Below are 19,968 nucleotides of genomic sequence, written 5' to 3'. Positions count from 1 at the left end.
AGTTGGGAAGTATTACGGGAGTAAACGTTACAGAAGACAATAGGTTGGCCAGATAAAGTCCCTTCCAAAATAATATATCTACTATATGGGTCCAGGGGTGATGTTTGGACCTGGAGTGGACATGTATGGGATATTAGAATGGCAACCCCTGCACTCTTACGGCCTGAGGTGGCAGAGTATACAACAGGATAAGTCTCCTGAGCAAAATGCAATGAGCTGGTGGAGTCTAGATGAGTCTCTTGTAAAAAGGCAACATCCGCTCCAAGAGATTTCAATCCTCTAAAGACCAAACGACGTTTCACATTGCAGTTGAGGTCTTTTACATTAAGTGTGAAAAATTTAACCATGGTTATATATGTAGGGGAGGGGAGTAAGTAATGATGAAAGTGCAGGTGTATACAGCTCACGGTTACGTAGAGGTGGACCTCTGTCAGGTTTAGCATTCAGTAGATCTCCACGATACTCGTCCTCTAATGGTGTCCTCAGAATAAATAGAGTCATATCGTCCATTAATGCGGAAGGCGATTTCAGGAGGGGGAGGGGACACAGGGAAAGAGACAAACCGGGGAAGCAAAACATATCATCAGTAACATGAAAAAATACATAAAATCAACACGCATCAAGTATATAACAGAAAATATTATAATCTGCAACTCTCTCTGGGAGCAGAGGGAGAACTGCAAAAATTATACCCAGGCGGCGGCGTACAACTGGGCGATGGTCCCTACGCTCAATTCGTGCACGAGAGACAAACAGACAAGGGTACACAGAAGCTAAGGGAAATGGGGCAGTTGCCCACGGCAACACCGTGAGCAACGAGAGTAGTGAACGAGCCGAGTCAAACCAGGAGTGTACGAGGTACCAAACGCAGAGCAGGAGCGTAGTCAGTAAAGCCAGGGTCAATATGAAGCTGAGGTCAATAGTAATAGATGAACAGCAGAGTCAGGAAACAAGAGAGAATCACAGGCAAAGACAAGAAGCAAATGCAGGTATACATAGACCGGGGGCGGGAGCTAGAACCGTCTGGCCAGGCTGTGATAGGTTCTCCCACTCCTCAGCCTACCAGCCTGAGTGGTAGCAGATCGAGTCACTCTAAGAGACCTAGGAGCAGATGCAGACTGATTAACCACGGGCGTCGACACAGAAGCTGTGTCTGGCAGATCCTTTACAACCATACACTGTACGCCTAAATGTAATTGTGTCAAACACTGTAAAGTAATGCAACACATACACAGTGCCCCCCTGTACATAGTGCCAGACACAGCCCAAATTAGATAGCGTAACACACAGCCCCCTGTAGATATCACACATCCCCCATATAGTTAGCACCACAGCTAATCCCATTCTAGAGAGTGTCACACACAGCCCCCTATAGATAGCGCCACACAGCTCCCTTTAGGGAGCACCACACACAGCCCCCTGTAGTGAGCGCCACACACATACCACTGTGGATAGCGCCACATACAGCCTCCTGTGCCCATTGCCGCCATTTCACGCTGCTACAGTTAGTATAACCGGAGTTGTCCTCTGTGCCCATTGCTGGCATGTCGCTCTGCTACAGCTATCATTAATGTTTTTTGGGTTTTTTTCTCCTACAGATTCCTGGCAACAGGGAACTCGTTGCATCCTTGCATTTTGAGTTTCTGCTTGGCTCATCCACAATTTCTCAGATAATCCGTCTGATCTGCAAAGCCATCTAGGAGCGTCTGAGAGTGTCGATGATGCCAGTGCACAAGGCACAAAATTGGATTTGAATTGCCGAGGGCTTCTACACATCTGCACAGTTTCCCAACTGTGTCAGCACGCTGGATGGGAAACACATTCGTGTGAAGAAGCTGCCTTACTCAGGGTCCCTATATTTCAAATACAAGTGTTTTTTTCTCGGTGGTGCTGTTGGCCTTGGCTTGTTTGTTATTGTTGATATAGGGACCTATGGGAGCTCTTCAGATACTGGAATCTTCAGGGCTTCCAGAATGGGAATGCTTCAGTCCAACCTGCTCGCCCTTCTAGAACCAAGACAACTCCTTGGATCTTCTGGACCTCCAGCGCAATTCGTCATCGTGGCAGATGAAGGTTTTGGACTTTCCCCCCCGTGTGTTGCGACCATTCCCCCGGCGTGGTTTGGATGACCGGAGGCACATTTTTATTTACCGGCTCACCCAGGAAAGTCGGTATGTGGAGTGTGCCTGCGGGATTCTGAGCAGCAAATAGTGGGTATTCCAGAGCCCTCTTCAAATGGATCCACAGAACGTGTGCCAGCGTCATTCTCCACAATTTCTGCAGGATTCATGAGTCTGCGCTTGACATTGACCTAGGGCAGTTTCCTACAAATTCTACCATCCCTGTGGACAACAGCATGGAAGGCCCTGAGCAGCTGGACTGTTGACTCTGGAATTCTATGCGGACTACTTTGTGTCCTCTGCTGGGGCGGTTCCTTGGCAGAAGGATGCAATCCACGGCGGTAGATAGTTGGATATGGACCGTTGTCATTCCTTTGTTAGTTCTGGACTGTTTCTTCTGTTATATAGTTAGTTCTTCCTGGTTTTAGTTAGGGACTCGCAATACAATGAGGACCCTTGATGTGGGTTGCGAGCTTATGCATTTCTGCCAAAATATCTTAGTTAAGAAGGTATTGTGTGCAGAAATACATACCAATACCTCATTACATATGTGATATTACAACTATTGCTTTAATATAATTTTGAACACAATAGTCTGAGTTCCCAAAGGGCTATATGCTGCTTAGAAGCATGCAGCGTATCTGGACTGTGTGCCGCAGGTACTACTGTGGCAAAAAACACAACAAACTGTCGTGGATGTTCTTGAACAGAATGCCTGCTGCTGAAAAAAGAAGCACTTCTAGCAGGCCGGCCTCCTTTGATCACGTTTCATAGCATGTGCCCGCCGCTACTGCCTGTGATTTAGCCGAAACGCGTGTCGGGACTGACGTCTACTCCTTGCAGAGAGCTATCATGGGTATGTCATATGGTTTATGTTCTGTGTTCTACTTTACTTATAAACCTTTATAGCCTTACCAACGGCACTTGCATGTATCAGGTCCAACATATGGCAATTGTCTGATGTTACAAATTCAGCTATGTGCAGTTATTTTTGGCAAAGTAACTTACCCTTGTCTTGTTGCACGCTGTCATTCATTTTTCTGGTCGGTCTGATTTTTGTCCTGTAGTATACACATTTACTGATTTCATTGCTACACTTGTATTACCCCATGTCCTCTGCAATTGACAGACGTTTTATTTCATGCTCAGCATGATTCATCTTTTAACTTTGTTATATTGTTATACTCAATAAAATTTATACATGTTTTTTCAAACGACTATGTGTTAATTGGCCCTACAAATTTATAGGCATTTCTATCAATTATTGAGGGCAATACACCAAGGTTACTTGGTTTCATTATAGGTCTAGTATAAGATATAGCTATTGATACGGTATACATTTATATACATATATACATTTTTCTAGACCTTCCCTGCATGTACCAGTAGGTTTATGTTGCCTGTGATTGGCGGCAGTGGTCACATGGGATGAAAAGCCATCCCAGGAGGAGTAGCATGTGTTATGTTTTTTTTAAAGAAATGTTTTTTCAATTTCGTTATTGCAGTGATTAGGCCGCAAACAAGGCCAAATCTGTTTTTTGTTGTGGGTTTTTAACAAACTTCTGATGTGTCATAGTGACATGTCAGAAGTACGGATCGGTGGGGGTCCGAGTACTCAGACCCTCACAAATCGCTATAAAACGAAGCAGGAGAAGCGCTCAGCCGCTTAGTTTCTGTTTGGATTTTTCCGGAAATCAATGTATCGAAGTACGGGCTCAATAGAAAGTCTATGAGCCCGTACTCTGATACATCGGCTTAACTGAAAAAGCCGAACAGAAACTAAGTGGCTAAGCGCTCACACGAGTGCTTCTGCTGCTTCGTTTTATTGATTGGTGGGTGTTTCAGTGCTCGGACCCCCACCAATCAAAATTTCGGACATGTCACTATTACATGTCAGAATTTTGTTAAATGTTTAGTTATCCTTTCATTTCTTTATTTTTTTTAAATACAGTATTTATGCAGCGTGTCGTTTATATTTTTCCACATCCCATCCTCTTTACTATATCATACTGTTGATTTTACACATAATAATTATTTTTCCAATTGGACAAATTCCTCTGATGAAGGGCCAGGAGCAGAACTAGCTGAAGGTTCCCCTCCCTGTCCTTGCTGTCCATATATGAATTGGCCACTTAAGTATTGGCTGGGAAGTACATTAGAAATGCCACGTTACAAAGAAAATTGTGGCTGGGACTTTGTTTGATAGCCACGATAGTGGGACGTAACTGGCGGTGGTGGTGGTGTTTAGAGAACCGGTCTGCTCCGATGGAACTCGATTGAATTACATAGTTCCATCGGAGCAGGATTGGTCATGAAAACATCTATGAGGCCCAGGATGGCCGTTTGACACCGGAGTTGTCTCTTAACAGGCATCCGTTTCATGTACATTGCCGCATTACGTCCAAAGATTTCTTCCACCGTGTCCTCATTCTGCTTTTGTATATGTGCAAGGACCTGTGCATCAATTTCACTTGCTGTGTCGGTTTTCCGTTTACGTCGACTTTTTCCTGTTTGACTACGGTCAACGTCTTCGAGCACAGCAGGCTCTCCTGTCTCTTTCTGAGGTGTTTCTTCTCTGCTACCTGATGAAGGATACTCTATGAATGAGATGTCTGACTCTTCCTGTCCAAGTTTATCTGTTGCTCTATGATTAAAAGAAAAAATTATTTATAAAAAAAAAAACACCTAGCAACATGACATTGTGGTGACAGGTGGAGCTATGCTATATCCCTCAGGTATCTGGGGAACATAACATATCCCCATACCTTAAAAATACACAAGCAACTTGACATTTTGTGACGCATGACGGTATGCTATGTCCAGCCTCGGACTGGGGTTCCTTGGGCTCACCAAAGTATATGATTTTGACCCTCCATCTATATAGAACATGTCTACTTTTTATTTCATCATAGTCCTTATTGTTATCATTGTACACACAGGACATATCATCAATAAGGTCCAGTAGGTCATTTGTGAATCAACTCAAGAGAAATAGACCCTAGTGACAAGTGATTGCTCCAAAGTCACCTCCAAATAGGGTTGTCTTTTATTGAACCTTTAAGGCCCATTATTGTTTTAGAGCCTGGGCCCACCGGAGGATCCTCTGGTTCCCTGGAGGGCCAGTCCGACCCTGACTATGTCCCTCAGGTATCTGGGGGACATAACATATCCTCATACATTAAAAATAAACACTAGCAACACACCTAGCAACATGACATTGTGGTGACGGGTGGAGCTATGCTATGTCCCTCAGGTATCAGAGGGACATAACATACCCCATACGTTAAAAATACACTAACAACATGACCTTTTGTGATGCATGACGGCATGCTATGTCACTCTGGTATCTGGGGGACATAACATATCCCCATACGTTAAAAATAGACACTAGCAACACACCTACCAACATGACATTGTGGTGATGGGTGGAGCTATGCTATGTCCCTCAGGTATCTGGGGGACATAACATATCCCCATACATTAAAAATACATTAGCAACATGACATTTTGTGACGCATGATGGTACGCTATATCCCTCAGGTATCTCGGGGGGACATAACATATCCCCATACGTTAAAAATATACACTAGCAACACAACTGGCAACATGACATTGTGGCGGCGAGCAGAGCTATGCTATGTCCCTCAGGTATCTGGGGGACATAAGCTCCCACAAACTTCTATGGGCGATTCCGTGCTGCAATTATGCATGCGCAGTGAGTTGACAGGTATTCCACTTGCTAAATATCACCATGGCAATTGTAAATAACATCCATATATATGCACAGCACCTGCGTTAAACCAGCACAGGCGCAACTATCAACCTGGCAATTGTAAACAACCTCCGCGTAAACAAGAGTCCTTTTCGTAATACGGTATATTGTGCAGGAAAGAGTAGCTTCGATGATATGTTAATAACTAAGGCTTCGTTCACATCTGCGCCAGGGTCCCGTTCCGATGTTCCGTCTGAGCTTTCTGACGGAACGGGACCCTGAGAGACACAAATCGACTGCATCAATCTCTGCGTGCCTGTAGTGTGAACTCAGTGGCTCAAAGTAATTTAATCCTTTAAACATACCTCCCAACCATCCCGGATTCCGGGCGGTGTCCCGCTGTCCCGGGCGGACGGGGGTATGTCTTGCTGTCAACCTAATTCTGAGGCAGTGAACCATCAGCTCCCTGCTTCAGAATTAGTTCATAGCAGAGGGCGAGCGAAGCACAGTGCTACTTTAAGCTTGGGGAAACCCTTGATGTTATTGTCCATATATGGACAGTGGCGTCAGAGGCTACTCCTGGAGCGGAATCCCCGGCCAGAGTTGTCAACGGGGATTCCGCTCAAGGAGTAGCCACTACCGTCGCTGTCCATATATGGACAGTACTGTCAAGGGCTTCCCCGAGCTCAGCCTTAAAAGCGCTGTGCCTGTGGAGTCCTCGGCGAGCAGAGGAGCTCCCTCTGCTCCTCCGCTCTGAACTAATTCTGAATCAGGGAGCTGATAGTTCCCTGCTTCAGAATTAGTGGCTACTCCTTGAGCGGAATCCCCGTTGCCGATGATCTGGCCAGGGAGTCCGCTCCTAGAGGAAACCCCTGAGGTCACTGTCCATATATGGACATTGACGTCAGTGGCTTCTCCTGGAGCAGAATCCCCGGTCAGAGTCGGTAATGGGGATTCCGTTCAAGGAGTAGCCACTGACATCACTGTCCATATATGGACAGTGAGATCAGGACTTCCCTCTAGGAGCGCTATCTACAGGGGGTGTGGTGCTATCCTCAAGGGGGGGTGTGGCACTATCTACATGGACCCTGTGGCACTATATAGGGGCACTATCTAAAGGGGACACTGGCACTATGTACATGGGCACTATCTACATGGGCACTGTGTCAATATCCACAAGGGCAATGGCACAAGCGGCAGCTAAGGCAGGGGCGTAGCTAGGGGGGGGCACTATCTACAGGGGGCTCTATGGCAGGCACTATCTACAGGGGGCTCTATGGCAGGCACTATCTACAGGGGGCACAGTGTGTGTGTGGGACACGGTGTATGGTGCTATTATAATTAGAGGTGCAGTGTTTGGCGCTATTATATTTAGGGGCGTAGTGTGTGGTATAATGATAACTTTATATTTATTTATAGGTGCAGAAATGTTGGAAAAGTGAGAAGCTGAAGACATGTGAGCGGCAAACTGCAGAAATGGCCTGTGACCGGGAGAATTCATCATAGAGGTCTGGACCAAATGGAGAAAAAGAACTAGAATCTGAGACGTCACCGGTGAGTCACTTAATGTAAATGTTTATTCTGCCTCTAATCAGTAATGTAGTCACTGTATGATCTGCAGCGAGATGATTATGATAGGATTTATTTTTTGTGAAACGGCATCTCCCAGCATATCCTTATCATTGTTTGGGCCATGCTGGGAGCTGTAGTTTTACGCCGTACAAACCTATACGGCAGGGGTTGCACAGCTGTATTTGTTCTGGGGCTGTATATATGTACTGAGCTTGGTTCTGGTGTTGTGTATAGGACCATATTGCTTGTAAAATGTACAAATAATTTTATGCTCGCGTTACATAAAAAGAAATGACACGTCGATTGGTAGAGAAAACAAACACGGCGAGGGGGAAGAAGAGGTTGGGGGGGGGGTGCCAAACTGAATCTTTGCCCCGGGTGCTGGAGAACCTAGCTACGCCTCTGGCTAAGGGGACATTATACTGTATGGGTTCAGCTATGGGGGGCATTATGCTGTATGGGGGAATTTATTTGGGCATTATACTGCATGGGGGCATAGGTATGGGCATTACACTGCATGGGAGAATCTGTATAGGCATTATACTGTATGGGTGCATCTATGGGGCAGTATACTGTATGGTGGCAGCTATGGGGGCATTATACTGTATGGTGGCATGGGAGGCACTAAGGGAGCATAATACTGTGTGGGCTGAATCGGGTGTGTATGGGCAGGGATTGGGTGGGATTAGAGGCATGGCTTAAAAAAATTGGCTCGCTGCGCGTGCCGCGTCGTTTGTCCCTCTTTGCGATACTTGGAAGTTGGGAGGTATGCTTTAAATCACACTCTTGATGCCCATTTTTTGTTTTATTCCTGTTTACAGGCTGCTTTCATCTTTACTCTCTTCAGGGCACCGGGATTATTGTAATATATCAATAAAATCATTTCTCCATAGTTGCTGAACCAGTAAAAAATAAAAATACAGAAACTGATCAAGAACTCAACTTCAGCATCGTCGGTCTGTGTGTGTTTCTTATACAATATATTTGTACATTCAGTCATTACCAGTTCTGGTTAGAATGATTCTATGTGAAGAAAAGTCATCATGTATTTAGACGTGTGTTATCATATATGCACATCACAATTTGCGCAACCAATCTAGTCAGGGCCTGACAATGCATGAGGCGCGCCGTCTGCGCTCAGCCTTCTTTGTATCCTGCTCTTTCACACGGCGCGCTCCCTTCAGCGTTACGTCACAGCTCAGGGCACGCCTCTTCGCAGTTCAACAGCACACTGGGCTGTGCGCGGGTTTTCAAGATGGCGGCGGCCAGGAGAGAGCTAAGCTGAGGTGAGAGCAACGGAAATGTCTCATGTTTCATTGACCCCGGGTTACACTGCAGTTTCGTGGTCTGGAGATCTGACCACGTTTACATAGAGGCACCTGTACTGCTGCAATAAATGCGTTTTGGCGCTCTGTGTGTGGTGAAGCTGTAACCATAAGATGTAGTCACATACACTGTAGGTGCTTTGTAAGAGCACAATAGCGAATTTAGTATACTGTGCAGCTTATGAGTTGTCCAACAGGCCTGTGTGTACTTGTACGAGGCCCTCAGCCTTCAATAGAAACACCGAATTTAGGTAAATGTACATTAAGCAGTTACCAAGTCCTGGAAGGCATCCAATGTGCAATTTCTGTCATGTAATGTTTATAGATTCAGGATATCCGCCTACAATGGTACATACAGGGTTGCCTTTACTATAAAGAGATGCAATTGGCATGCAGCGCGACGACGTTCACCCTGATTCTCTGTCTGAGCACCAATTTATTTGGTTGGTGAAGAGGTGGCGGGGGTCGTATACATCATAGCCAATTTTACAGTTCTATTCATGACGTCAAAATGACCCCCAACAGATTCTGTCAGTTTGGATCAGTCAAGTTTCCCTCTTGCCACATCTCCATACAATCCTTACCACATCTGCCCATAGAAAAATGGACGCCCCCCCCCATTCTAGCATTCGACGGGGTTCCAGTAATTGGATCCCCACTGATGGAACCTGTGGAGAGGTGTTTACTGTTAGTAGCGGAACAACCTGTTTTATTTCCGCAAGGTTTACATGACTATGTTGGATCTCTGTATTTTAGGTGTTGCGATGCTTGCTGCAGCAGACGCTTTTATTCCGCAATGCAAACTACACTTTGGCACACTGGTAGGATACTGAAAATTCATGATCACAATGTATGCGATCTAAAAGCAAATTCAAGCGAAAGCATGAAGAAAGGTAATGTATAGACCCATCTTACGCATCTGGTTGTATATCTATTTCTCTTTTCCATTTTGATATTCTTTTATGGAAGGTATGTGTACTTTTTATTAGCGGTTATAAAATATGTCCTGTCATTATACAAATACTGTAAAAAAAAACAAAGCGGGTTGTCCAAGCTTCTGCAAATAAAGCTTACTCGTTGTATATTATGCAACTGTCTAATATACTTTGCCCTCAGGCAAAAAATCTGTTCTTAAAGTGTAACTGTCATTAAGTTATTATTTTATTTTTTGAATACACTGCAGATCATGTGCTTTTATATTAGTTTGCATTATATTCATTTATTTGAATCTGGAAGCCTCAACGTTCAAATCCATCCTGAATGGCCACCCCTATCCTATTGAGCAAATCACGTTCGTTTCGCATTGTAAGGGAAAATTTGTATTTCACTCCATAGATGCTCTAAAACAGGGGTCTCAAACTCGGCCGGGGTAAGTGGGCCACATATAGAAAAAATGGGAAGTTGACGGACCGCATTACTTTCAAATTTGATACAATACAAAATTATTGTTAATCAATTAGTTATTTGAACTACTATAACACTATATTACTATAATAATAGTGCCACGGTGCCCTCTGTGGATGCTGCCGCAGTGATGTCAGGGGCTTGCCCAGAGCTGGGGTCCCGGAGCAGAGCCGCTTCTATAACTCTCCCTGGGATTCCAGCTCTGCTCCTGACATCACTGTCCATATATGCACAGAGATGTCAGAGGCAGCATCAGAGCTGGAGTCCCGGGCAGAGCGCTAGTAGGCTCTTCCTGAGACTCCAGCTGTGCTCCTGACATCACTGGGACTCCTGCTCTGGGGAAGCCCCTGACATCATTGTCGATGTATGGACAGCGATGTCAGAGGCTGCCGCAGAGTCCCAGAGCCTATACTAACGCTCTGCCCGGGACTCCGGCTCTGGGGAAGCCCCAGACATCGTGTGTCCAAACATGGACAAAGATGTCCGGGAATTCCACAGAGTCCCGGAGCAGAGCCGATACTAGCGCTCTGCCCGGGTCTCCGCACTGGGGAAGACCCTGACACACACTCCATATATGGACAGCGATGTCAGGGAATTCCACAGAGTCCCGGATTAAGAGCCTGTACTAGCGCTCTGCACGGGACTCCGGCTCTGGGGAAGCCCCAGACATCGCTGTTCATATGTGGACAGCGATATCCGGGAATTCCAGAGTCTCGGAGCAGAGCCTATACTAGCGGCTCTGTGTCCCGCGGGCCGCAGATGACCGCCCCAGGGGCCGCATGCGTTCCGCGGGCCCTGTGCTTGAGACCCCTGCTTTAAAATATGGATTCTTGCTATTGGGGACTTACACTCGCCTGTGTGCACTCTCGCATTTGAAACCCAACGCACTGTCTCTGTGCATCACATATTTTCGTATCAGTTTGTGTCTGTGCAGTTTTTTTTTTTCTTCCCCATGGGCTCTCGACGCTCTTTTAGCTGATTCCACAATAGCAGATATGTGCTCCCGAGTGAGCCGCACTTCATTGTGGGAAGTGGGGTAACTGCACCGTGCTGGCAGACGTCATTGGAGAGTTGTTATGCCGCTTCAAGATCCTTGAACAACGTTTTTGGAACCCTAAAATGGTGCAAAACAATGTGGACAGAGAGGTTAAAAAAAAAAAACAAGTCTATCATTAAGAAATGTTGCTGCTTTAGGTTCTAGCATAGATATATACAGCACATTCCCTTTTTATTTTTTTTTATTTTTTGGTCATGAAATTAAAGGTTACATAGTTAGTACGGCTGAAAAAAGACATGTCCATCAAGTTCAACCAAGGGGAGGGAAGGGAAAAGGGAAGAAAATGGTTAGGCCTATCTTCACACACACAGTTTTTCAAGATGGGGAATGGCGCTCTTCTTCCCCGCAAATAGACAAAAACCGCCTGGAGAGAAAAAAGAAACGTGGGCATTTTTTGGCTTTGATTCCAACACCGTTTTCGCGTCAAAAAACGCTGTTTGAACTTGGCCTTATACTTTAAAGCTAATGGACAGGTTTAATTTGATTAGTAAAATCTAAGCCAGGGGTAAAAATTAAAGAGAACCTTTCACCTGCCCATACATGTGCAGCATGTAATAGGCAGGGCTTCACAAATACTGTCTCACTTTACATTTTTTCCTATCTTCCTCCATTATTTACATATCGGTGCCGTTATATTTGGCGCCCGATTTGTAAATAAGCCCCTGAACGGTCAATGGGGCATTTCTATCTAACTAAATGGTGAGGGAGCGTGATCTCTTCTCTCTGTGTCCAATCGGCTACGGACAGTGTCAGGGCGGCTTGCGCTGTGTTCCCTCCCATGAGAACACACAGACTGGTGGTTCTGCAGAGAGAGCTCTCTCGGTCTGTGTGTATTCATGACATATATGTTAAACATAGGCTGTAGCAGATGCCTAATTGAGGCAACGTCACCTATAGATTATGGGATCTGTTTAATGTATACATTAAACGGATCCCATAATAGTCTATGGATGACAGGCGCCTGTGACGGATGCCTAGCAGTGGCATTTGTCACCCATAGACCATTATGGGATCCGTTTAATGGATGTCATGAGATTAATCGATGGCTGAGCCATAACCAATATATATTTTTTTTTTTTGTGGCGCCATGCTGCTGGAGGAAGCTCCGCCCGCCGCCTCGTCATTGCCTGACTTGCCCCGGCTGACAAGCTGTGCCCCGTTCTGCCCCTGCTTCCCTACGGAACTGCTGTTCTCTAGTGAACAAAATGATACAGGCTGCGATCTACAAGGATGGGTGGGCGGTGCGATCTACATGTGGGGCTGCAATCTACAAGAAGGGTGGGAGTGCGATTTATGTGTGGGTGTTTGATCTCCAAGCGAGGGGGTAGTGCTGCGATCTGCAAGGGGCGGTGGGGGTGGTTCTGCAATCTACAAGGAGGGAGGGGTAGGGGTGCTATATGCAAGGGGGGGTGGCAAGATCTATGGGGGCCTGTGGCACGATCTACATGGGCACACTGGTGTTTTCAGGGGATTGGGACAACAAAAAAAACCCTGGCAAAGGAAATCCATTTGGAGACACTGATGCAAAATGGACATGAAAAACTGACAATTGATCAGTTTTTAATGGCCATTTTTTTTCACTGTCGTGTGACTGTGTCCTAAATGACTGATGCAAGGAATCCCTTTCACATGTACCGTGGTTGGGCCGGGAAATCCGACTGACACATGGACCGTTTCTCACGGTCCAATCACGGTCGTGTGAATTGGGCCTTAATGTCATTTATTTAACCCTCCATGGTGGGGCCGGTACTGCACAGGGTCCTGCTCACACTATAATGTAATCTCACCCCAGAGTGCCCGCTCGGCGCTATCTGCCTGGCCCTGCTGCAATTTACACTGCTCTCGCCTGCAATGTCGGAGACCGGCTGAGGTGGTGACGGGCAGAGAGGGATGTAAGTGCACGCAGCGCATCATTGATTATAGATTCTATTAACCTGTTCCCTGCCGGGGAACATAGAAGTTATAATCATTAGATATACATTTTTCCAATAGTATTTCTGATAAAGTATTTGCAGAGGTTAAAAGTTGTGGAGTTGCATACAATTATTATAGTAATATATGTTAAAAAGTTATTTATATAAAGAAAAGAATTTATTAAATGATCTTGGTATTTTTTTTCAGTTTATTTAACAGTAATAAGAAAGTCGAGATTCAAATCAAAAATCGCCTATAGGGTTGAAAAATAATTAGATTCGATTTTTTGGGCAAAATCGCCCAGCCCTAATGTGAATATAGTTGAATGGAAATACAACATCTAAAACATAATGAATTGCAGAACATCTGAAATGGGTGTTAACATTTGTAAAAAGCCTTTACAAGTCAACTGCAAAGTTTCTTTAAGGGAACAACTAGATTTTAGGGCACTAAATCATGAGCATGTTATACTGCTGGGGTTTAGGATCCCAAACATGCCCCTTTCAAAACTGTCCATCTTATCATTTTGTCTAAAAAGAGGTTATACAGCGTGCGCTGTATGTTAATGATCAAAAAAGTCTGGAGTCCAAAGTCAACCTTGCCAATCACAATGCTCAGATGAAGCTTAGGCCAGTACCCCTAGGCTCATCTCAGGACTCTTCTCTGGTAATTTACATACAGTGTACATTGTAATATAACTCCTTTTTAGTCAAAGTGGCAAAACTGACTGTTCTGAGGGGGGTATATTTAGAACGCTAAACCCAAGCAATATGCTAGTGGTTTAGTGCTCTAACTTTTAGTGACTTGTTCCCTGTAAAGGGTTTTTCCCATCTCAGACATTTATAGCATATCCAGAGGATAAGCCATAAATGTCTGATAGATTCGGGTCCCACCTCTGGTACCGGACCTTATACTGTGGAGGTTTGTCTTTGTAAGACAGATCCTCTAGAATGAGAGTTGCTCTTATTAACCGCTCCCCACTTTGACCAAGAGACCAGGATCCCGACTATGGCACCCCACTCTATTAAGTCAGAATTCCCTAAGGCCATGTTCAGGATTTAGGTGCGGATTCCGCATAGTTAAGGGTATGTTCACACGGCTTATTTTTGGGATGTAAACGGCCGAAAAATCGGAAGCTGAATACCTCAAAACAGCTGCCTATTGATTTCAATGGGAAAAACGTCGTTCTGTTCCGACGAGGCAGTGTTTTACGGGGCAGTTTTGAAAAACGGCCGCGTTAAAAAACCCCTGCGAAAAAGTGCATGTCACTTCTTGAGCCGTTTTTGGAGCCGTTTTTCATTGACTATAGAAAAACACCTCCAAAAACGGCCGTGAAAAACGCTAGTAAATTTAAAAAAATGGCTGAAAATCAGGAGCTGTTTTCCCTTGAAAACAGCTCCGTATTTTCAGACGTTTTTTGCTAAGTGTGTGAACATGCCCTAATTCTGCGGATTAGCCCTATTGAATTGTCATTGAAAGTTGATTTTAAGTTAAAAGCTATGTGGTGTTTTTTTTTTAGTTATTATATGCATGTATTTTTACATAAAAATTACTATTTCACTGTTTAGCCTATGCAGCTTTCATGTATCACAGTACATAGAAGTTGCAGAATCCTGTTTTCACTCGAATCCAGACCAGTGCTCTGGATTCGGCTGAGAATGGGAATCTGCAGCTTCTATGTGCTACGATAGAGAGGCTGCAGATGATAAATGGTGAAGCTTTTTTAATAAAAGCTAATTACAAGTTATGTAAAAATACATGTTTCATTAAAAAAAAAAAAAAAAGCTAAAAGGTGTTCATGGCCTTCAAACCTGCTGATGTATTTTTAAAGCGCAATTATTGATATAAAATATAAACCTAATGGTTTTAACAACTGACGTAAATAGTTTTTAACTGTATGTTTGTGAAACTTCTCATTTTTCCCTCTTCCAGTGAACCTGAAGATGGTCGCCAGCCAGCCCAAATATGACCTAATAAAGGAGGTGGGCAGAGGCAGCTATGGAGTGGTATATGAGGCATTAGTACGCAGGACTTGTCAACGTGTAGCAGTTAAAAAGATTCGCTGCCAGGCACCAGAAAATGTTGAATTAGCATTACGTGAATTTTGGGCTCTGAGCAGTATCCAGGGTCAACACCCCAATGTAATCCACCTGGAGGAGTGTGTCCTACAGAGAGATGGCACAGTACAACGCATGCTACACGGATCCAGCTCTGGGCTCTATCTTCCGGTGAGGAGGAGGCAGCATTTTTGTGTTGCGGCTAATTAAGAGCATGATAAAAATGTTATTTAATTTAATGCTTGTGTTTTCATGCAAGGCTGAAAATGAAAGGGGTTTTCAGAGTTATTTTAAAAATTGGCCACGGTAGGAGGAATGCAAAAGAAAAACCCCCCACAGATCCCCGTCGTTCCAGCGCCGACTAGTCCGTTCCTCCCTGCCGCTGCCTAATGACATACCTGCAGCGATAATGTGCTTGTATACCCCATCATCGCTGCAGCCGATTACTGGTATCAGAGGGTATACGGCACAGGATTGCTGAAGCCAGTGCTTGGCTGCAGCGAAAAAGTGCGCATGCAAGTATGTCAATAGACAGCGGCAGGGGGGAATCTAGCAGCAGAGCTGGAACTACTGGAATCTGTGAGTTCAGTAATGGTTTTTTTTTTTGCATCCCTCCTACGTTGCCCAATTGTTTAAATAACTCGGAATAACCCTTTATCCCTTTAGTGACCACAAATCCACTGTTCCACGGCGGCCTAGTCTTAGTTCTTCATGGATGTTCAGTGTGGGCTGGAGCAGGTGCTGTAACGTTACCTGCGATCCCGGCCGTTTAACCCCTTGGATAGACCCTGGCATCTAAGTGGTTTCAGCGGTAGGGGGGGGTTCCCTCTGTCACCCATCGGCGACCCACAAATGCAATTGCAGGCCGCTGATGGGCTGCCTTTATTTTGTAAAGGTGTAAAAAAGAAAATACATAATATATGGTATCGCCGCAAATGTAATGACCCTGAAATCAATGGTAATTCAAACGGAAGCTATGGTTTCCGTTCATGGGTTCCTCTGATGGAAAGGTCTAATGGAACCCATGAATGGAAGGGTGATGCTGATGTGAACAGGCCCTTACTCAATTCTCTCATTTTTGTTTCAAGTTGGTGGAAACTTCTTTGAAGGGCAAGATTGCATTTGACCCACGCAGCACTTACTGCCTTTGGTTTGTGATGGACTTCTGTGATGGAGGGGATATGAATGAATACATCTTAACCCGGAGGCCAAGTCGTCGAACAAACACCAGCTTCATGCTTCAACTAAGTAGTGCACTTGCATTTCTGCACAAGAATAAGATAATACACCGTGATCTGAAACCTGACAATATCCTTGTTTGCAAATCCCGTGATGGTGTGGATGAACCTACTTTGAAAGTAGCTGATTTTGGATTAAGCAAAGTATGCTCCAGTTCAGGGCTGAATCCCGAAGAACCGGCAAGTGTCAACAAGAGCTTTTTATCTACAGCTTGTGGTACTGATTTCTACATGGCTCCTGAGGTGTGGGAGGGTCATTACACAGCAAAAGCAGACATTTTTGCGCTTGGGGTGATCTTGTGGGCCATGCTGGAGCATATAACGATCTTGGACACTCACACCAAGAAAGTACTTCTTGGTGGCTATGCGCAGAGGGGCACTCAAGTAGTTCCCGTTGGACAGGCATTGCTGGAAAACCCTAAAATGGAACTCGTTCTTCCCTTAAAGAAAAAGTCAATGAATCGACACATGAAACAGCTACTTCAGCAGATGATGTCCGTTAACCCTCAGGAGCGCCCAGATGCCTTTCAGCTTGAACTTCGCCTCATTCAAATTGCCTTCAGAGACTATACATGGGAAACGTGACATCTTAGTGCTTTGAAAGGTGTATAAATTTGGTGTTAGCGGGATATTTTGAAATGGATGTAGATTTCTAGGTATCGCATTGCATTGCAGGCCTGATGACCCTAATACAGTACTTGTACCCATAGTGATAACAATTGTAACGTTATTTGATTCATTCTTGTTTTACCTCTGCGATATGTCCTGCCTTACTGAGAACCGGTCAGCTTTTTATTGTTTGCAAACATTGCAAGAAACCTTGTTTTGTATAGTATTTAGATATATATATATAAAAAAGAATCTTGTATAAAAGACCCTGAGACTTAGTTCTGCAGCCTTTTTCAGCGACCTAAAAAAAATCTCTACAAGGCTATAAAATGAGTCTTTTTCTATCTCATTATTTTCCTGTTTGCACTTACTGGGAGTGCCCTAAAGAAGACACTGGGTAGGCAAACTACTGCTACTAAAGGCCTGCTTGGCATTCATGTTTTAAAAATGGTAGCATCCATTGTGTATTTGTTATAGGCACTGAATATAATGCTGTGAATATTATTTACAGAAAAATGGTAACCCTTAATATTAGGGTGCTATAAGTAATTAACCTCGTAACGCCGAAGGACGGATATATCCGTCCTCTGCAGCTGCTAGTTCGCGCCGGAGGACGGATATATCCGTCCTGTGATCACGCGGGTACTGACAGTGTACCCATGCGATCAGCGGCAGGAGCACGGCTGTGGCATGGCCTAATAGATTGCCTGTCAGTTTTACACTGACAGGCAATAATTCTTTGGTATACAAAGTATACCAAAGCATTATATATGCGATCATCAGATCGCATAGTGAAGTCCGCTGGTGGGATTAAAAAAAAAAATGTAAAGCAGTTCAAGTTTGTGAAAAAAAATAAAAATAATTTAGTCAAAATCAAATAAAACTATTTTTTGCCCAAAAAGGGGTTTTATTTAGTAAGAGTGCCAAAACAAATCACACATACACATATATGGTATCCCCGTGATCGTAACAACTTGAATAATAACATGAACACATTAATTAAACCGCCGGATGAACGGCGTCCAAAAAAACAACGGCAAAATTCTTTCCCCCCATAAAAAATCAAACAAAAGTTAATCTATAAGTCCTATGTACCCCAAAATAGTACTAATGAAAACTACACATTGGCCCGCAAAAATCAAGCCCACATACGGCCAGATTGACGGATAAATAAAAAAATTACGGCTCTTTGAATGCGGCGAGGCAAAAACAAGTAATTATTTTCTAAAAGGGTTTTTATTGTGAAAACGTAGCAAAACATATAAAACCTTTACATATTTGATAACCCCGCAATCGTGCTGACCCATAGAATAAAGTGAACATGTTATTTACGCTGCATAGTAAACGGCGTAAATTTATAATGTAAAAATCAATGCTGGAATAGCTGCTTATTTTAAATTCTCTCATAAAATAAAGTTAATAAAAGCATCTAAAAATGGTGCAATTACAAAATACAACTCGTCCCACAAAAAACAAGCCTTTATACGGCTATGTCGACGGAATAAAAAAAAAAAGTTACGACTCTTGGAATGTGACCGTGAAAAAACATTCCGTGAAAAAACCATTAATGTGCAAAATGGCCTGGTCATTAAGGGGTTAAGATAAAAAGATGGAAAGTGACCGGTGCTTCTTAAGTGGCTGGCGTAAGTGGAATCCCAGTCACATGGAGTATTGCTTTAAGTTGCCTTTAATTGTTAAGGATCCCCACAAGTTCTTGGAAAATATTGGGTATTGTACTTTATTACCACCATGAGGCAAAGAGAGGGAATTTAATGTTACCATTGCACATTCCATTGGGATCAATGGACCTCCCAAAGAATGTAAGACTAGTTGCTGCTTTATGAATGGAGTGCGTGGTTGCATGAATCACTCTGATTGTGTATTTATTATAACAGGAGATACTTGTTGTTTAGTGTCACAATTGACATTTGAATTTGCTTGTTTATTTAAATCAATGTTTCGGCTGTTTGTCCATTGTGACTTATTTTGATTGACAAACCTGATCTTAAAAACATCTGAAATTTGGTTGTCGTCATTGTGATCGGATGGTGGAATTGGTGTGTAGGGGCCCTGTGTCACACCATGGACCTTGGATGTTTTTTTTTAAATAGGTTACACGTTCTTAAGTAGCATTTTCATACTAAAATGTTTTTGGGGCTTCTTCAGAAAGATTATCCTTTAAAGGTTCCTTTAATAAGCCTATTACGTGTAGTTATTCATGCCTCCTGCTTAGAGCAGTAGTTGTTGCACCACAGGACCTCAAAGATTATTTTCAAAACCGCACTGGTTTGCAAGGAAAGCAATGACACCCTACCTCCCATATTAATAAAAAAAAAAAATGTTTAACGTACTGTGCTAACATTGAGTTGGTTTACACATTTGATTCATCCACGTTGTATTTTATATTTTTGTTTTTTTTATTTTTTAGGCATTTGAAAATTATTTTAAAACTGATGGAAAACAAAACTTTTTGTGATTTCTTTTTTTCTGGTAATAAATTGTGAAAAGAAAACTTACTGTAGTGTTATTACTGATTTCAGTTATGTAATTTATTTTCATTTTCCTGTCATACTTGACAGTTTTTATTTTAAATTCTTTTCAAAGTACAAAATGTAAGTTTCAAAATTGGTAGGGTAACGCCTAATTTTCCTGTTCTTACTCGAGCGTGACGACACGGACTTTGTAAGGAGATAAGCTTCTGTCCTGCAAGTAGTAGTCATATCTTCTAACTTTCCTAGGTCTGTTGTTTCTTGCTCTGTAATAGAGTATATTACTAAGGCAGCTAAAAAGAGCCTGTTCTATAGAAATAGAGAAATGGGCACGTCGGAAAAATTAAAATTTTCTTATTTTTTTAACAACCTTTTGAGAATTGTAATACATGACTGAACACGCTTATGCCTTATAGTCTTTTCTCTGCTGTGCTATCACGTGTCCTGTAGGCGGGTTGGGGGGCATAACAA

At 43.5% G+C, this 19,968-nt stretch overlaps 1 protein-coding gene across 2 annotated transcripts; it reads left to right on the top strand.

Annotated features, from left to right (window-relative positions):
- Positions 1-8,612: 8,612 nt before the first annotated feature.
- Positions 8,613-19,520, top strand: PDIK1L (PDLIM1 interacting kinase 1 like). 2 transcript variants are annotated; one of them, XM_075853462.1, is made up of 4 exons: positions 8,613-8,690; positions 9,486-9,622; positions 15,037-15,332; positions 16,250-19,520. In XM_075853462.1, exons 2-4 carry the CDS (start codon positions 9,526-9,528, stop codon positions 16,982-16,984), a joined length of 1,128 nt encoding a protein of 375 aa, XP_075709577.1. In that variant the 5' UTR covers positions 8,613-8,690; positions 9,486-9,525; the 3' UTR covers positions 16,985-19,520. The 2 variants fall into 2 exon arrangements, with proteins under 2 accessions (XP_075709577.1, XP_075709578.1); XM_075853463.1 differs by lacking the exon at positions 8,613-8,690 and adding an exon at positions 8,838-8,980.
- Positions 19,521-19,968: the final 448 nt, after the last annotated feature.

Source organism: Rhinoderma darwinii, chromosome 2 (genome assembly GCF_050947455.1).
Source record: "Rhinoderma darwinii isolate aRhiDar2 chromosome 2, aRhiDar2.hap1, whole genome shotgun sequence".
Classification (NCBI taxonomy): domain Eukaryota; kingdom Metazoa; phylum Chordata; class Amphibia; order Anura; family Rhinodermatidae; genus Rhinoderma; species Rhinoderma darwinii.
The sequence above is the reverse complement of the archived record's forward strand: the minus strand, read 5'-3'. Positions and strand labels throughout refer to the sequence as shown.

What these genes read in the sequence shown, in the direction of transcription:
- PDIK1L (XM_075853462.1), top strand. Translation starts at nt 9,526, where the DNA reads ATGCAAACTACACTTTGGCACACTGGTAGGATACTGAAAATTCATGAT. An exon ending in AAGCGAAAGCATGAAGAAAG is followed by an intron (nt 9,623 to 15,036) that starts GTAATGTATAGA and finishes TCCCTCTTCCAG; the next exon opens with TGAACCTGAAGATGGTCGCC. An exon ending in GCTCTGGGCTCTATCTTCCG is followed by an intron (nt 15,333 to 16,249) that starts GTGAGGAGGAGG and finishes TTTTGTTTCAAG; the next exon opens with TTGGTGGAAACTTCTTTGAA.